Here is a 3,321-nt window from a genome sequence, read left to right on the forward strand (position 1 = left end):
TATTTCATTTGGCTCGCCTTGAGTGTCTTTGAAGGTAGGTTTATGGGGATTCTCTTTCCTCAGAGAGAGTCCCAGCAGATGTTAAGGTTTGATGAATGTTCTTACTTTCTTTCCTTCTAGAATCCAGTGGACAGTATGTCATCACTCAGACCCCAACCTCTTTACAGAAAAATCCTGGAGACACAGCCACCTTTCAGTGCAAAGCTTCCTCTTCAGTCAGTTCTTATATGAACTTCTATCAGATGAGACCAGGAGAAAAACCCAAGCTCCTGATTTATTATGCTACCAACCGTTTTGAACAGACCCCCGATCGCTTCAGTGGCAGCGGGAGTGGCACTGACTTCACATTCACTATCAATGGTGTCCGTCCTGAGGATGAAGCAGAGTATTACTGTGGCCAAAGCTGGAGCAGACCTTTACACAGTGATACATCTCAGCACAAAAACCTAGTTAGTGACATAAGACAAATTGTATTGTGGAAGATTTCTCCTAATGTATTTGAACAGAGTGCAGATTGCTAGAGGCAGAGCAAACAACATCTAGTTTGCAACTATTCCTTAGTACACCTTCCAAGGATAAGTAAGAAGTGCTAACAATTAACTAAAGTAAGAGCTGCTATCTTATCTTGTTGAGAAGAGATGGGTGCTGCCCCACTTGGTCCTATGCCACAAGGACCAAGAGCACAGCAAGGGGTTAAAAGAACATTACTTAGGCAAAAAGGTGAGTCGGAAGTGTATTTGGGTTTCACACAGATAAGGCCAAATCCCCTTGCTAGCTTGGAAATAACATGTTTGTGCTTACTATGGACTTTTTCACAAGGGGAAAATTGGAAGGTTAAAGTGGAGCTAATGCAGGGTCATCCAGGGCATTAGAGACAAGTTCGCAGTTGCTTTCCATATGACGCTGCACGCAATCAGGACAGAATCCAGGGAGAAATGAGGTGAATCAAGAAATGAGCAAATTTGCAAAACTACCATATTTGCATGTCCATTTTGCTTGCCAATTCATTCCCTTCACGTAATGGCAGCCACCTGAAAAGCAAGCCTCCAGATGACTCCTGCTCTCAGATTTCCCAGTCTCTTGTTGCAAGGAGAATGCTTTATTCTTAAAGGGATGTACACACACTTCCCTCGCCCGGCTGCTCTCCTCCAAAATCCAAATGGTCTCTTCCTCTCCTGTCACCTATAAATGGCCCTGGATCAAAGTCACCTTTTCCCCATGAGGCAGCAAAGTCCCTCCATGTTCCTGCTCCTGATGCTATTTTCTGGAACTGCACTGAACCCTCAGCTATGTGCCTCTTAGATAGGCATGGCAGACCCCTTCCCATGTCAAGGGTGTGTGTGTGTGCATGCGCACACACACACGCACTAATGTTTTGACTTGTATCACATCTATGACAGCCTTCTCTGGTGGTACCAGGATAGACTGAGAGAGTAACTGTTCTTATTGAACCCAGCTCCTTTCCCAACATGACATTGGTTGTGATTCATTATTGATCCCCCAACAGGCCAGGCCTCCACTTTTCGTGTCCAGATCCAAATAAGCCGTATTTCTAAAGATGAGGAGATAAACAGTGCTAAATTCCTGGTGTAACTAGTTCATAAAACCATTTGGTGGGAAAGGGACGTGGACAATGGGAGCAGAGCACAGTACTAGCTGTCCATGTACACATGCACAACCAAATGAAGCTGCTGACATTTCCAGAAGTGTACCCATAGAATCTTGGATCATAGAGCTGACACATTTCAAGAGTGCAATGTGCACTCCTGCCCCTTCTTTTTGCCTCCCTGCCCCACATTACGGCTTTTTATTTTGATAGACCTCAGTTTTCCATGTATTACCTAGCATAAAATTTATATTTGTGTCTCATAAGACCGGATAATTCATTATGTGGAAAACTGGAGCCAGAAAGTGTCTTAATAAAATATTTTATTTCTCAAAACATTAAATAATTATGTAACGGAGCAGCTCAGATGTCGTGGTGAGAAATTGTTCTCCTTGGCTGATCGCTCTGTGAGGTCTCTCCTGCTAGTTCTTCAGCTTAAAACCTTCCCCAGCTGTTTCTGGGATCTTTCAAGCAGCACTTAAAGATTTGCATAGCTTTCCATATGTGACACTTAATAACTCCACACTGTCATCCTCATCCTGATGAAGGCAGGGACCCTTTAAAGATTTTCTGGGAAGAGAGAGATCATTGAATTACCATCATGCTGCAAATCTTTTTCATTTGTCTGGCCTTGTGTATTTTTGAAGGTAGGTTTAGGGGGATTCCGCTTCCTCAGAGTCCCAACACATGTTGAGGTATGATCAATGTTCTTACTTTCTTTCCTTCTAGAGTCCAGTGGGCAGATTGTAGTCACTCAGACCCCAGCCTCTTTACAGAAAAATCCTGGAGACACAGCCACCTTTCAGTGCAAAGCTTCCTCTTCAGTGGGTAATTATATGAACTTCTATCAGATGATACCAGGAGAAAAACCCAAGCTGCTGATTTATTATGCTACCAACCGTTTTGAGCAGACCCCTGATCGCTTCAGTGGCCGCGGGAGTGGCACTGACTTCACATTCACTATCAATAGTGTCCGTCCTGAGGATGAAGGGGAGTACCACTGTGGGCAAAGCAACAGCTACCCTCTACACAGTGATACACTTCAGTACAAAAATCAGATCTAAAACAGCTGTTATTTTCTTCTTGGCAGTGCAGCCTCCTTGCTTCCTTAATGTGCAGGGTGAAAGGGATCCTAGGAGAGGCATTGTAACTCTTTGACTTCTCCACAGGCCAGCCAACAGGAAAGAAAGACGGGCACCCATGTTAAAGGGAGCCATGCTTCCTCCACCTTTTCCTCCAGTCTGATGGAAAAACAGCCACCAAAAGAGTTCCAGAAAGGAATGGAATTCTTTAATAGACCTGTGTATCTGAAGCTGGGCCAAGATGAATAATATTACCCAGGGCCATGAAAATTTGAAATACAGGTAACTTACTCAGCTGCAAAAGGACTTGAATTTTATTTCACCCTGGACCCAACTTTTATATTTAACTACCCATTATGATATATCACCATGATCAGGAAACAAGACATTTCCCCTTAAAGATTAAACACCCCCCCCCCCATCCAAGTAGTCCCTTTGGGGAAATGCAAATAGATGCATGATGCTACACACCAGATGACATTTTCGTTAAAGGACTGGCTCTTTGTTCTGTAAAAACAGGAATGAGCTATCAAAAATTGTATGCCTTTAAATCCAGGAGAATATGACAGGTCACTGACTTTGTTCCTTCTCTTAGGTGGAGAATACAATCTTTCAGATAACCTGAATCGGTGC

At 43.5% G+C, this 3,321-nt stretch overlaps 2 gene segments (V, D, J or C); both read left to right on the plus strand.

Annotated features, from left to right (window-relative positions):
- Positions 1 to 6: 6 nt before the first annotated feature.
- On the plus strand, positions 7 to 1,593 carry LOC121918177 (the record flags this gene model as incomplete). The annotated part of the segment is given in 3 exon segments: positions 7 to 34; positions 121 to 423; positions 1,508 to 1,593. Coding segments are annotated over 3 exon segments (417 nt in total), but the record flags the coding sequence as incomplete, so codon positions are not given.
- Positions 1,594 to 2,158: 565 nt separating this feature from the next.
- LOC121918178 lies at positions 2,159 to 2,670 on the plus strand. The segment is given in 2 exon segments: positions 2,159 to 2,253; positions 2,336 to 2,670. Coding segments are annotated over 2 exon segments (381 nt in total).
- The last annotated feature ends 651 nt before the right edge of the window (positions 2,671 to 3,321 follow it).

Source organism: Sceloporus undulatus, unplaced genomic scaffold (genome assembly GCF_019175285.1).
Source record: "Sceloporus undulatus isolate JIND9_A2432 ecotype Alabama unplaced genomic scaffold, SceUnd_v1.1 scaffold_5458, whole genome shotgun sequence".
Taxonomy (NCBI): Eukaryota; Metazoa; Chordata; class Lepidosauria; order Squamata; family Phrynosomatidae; genus Sceloporus; species Sceloporus undulatus.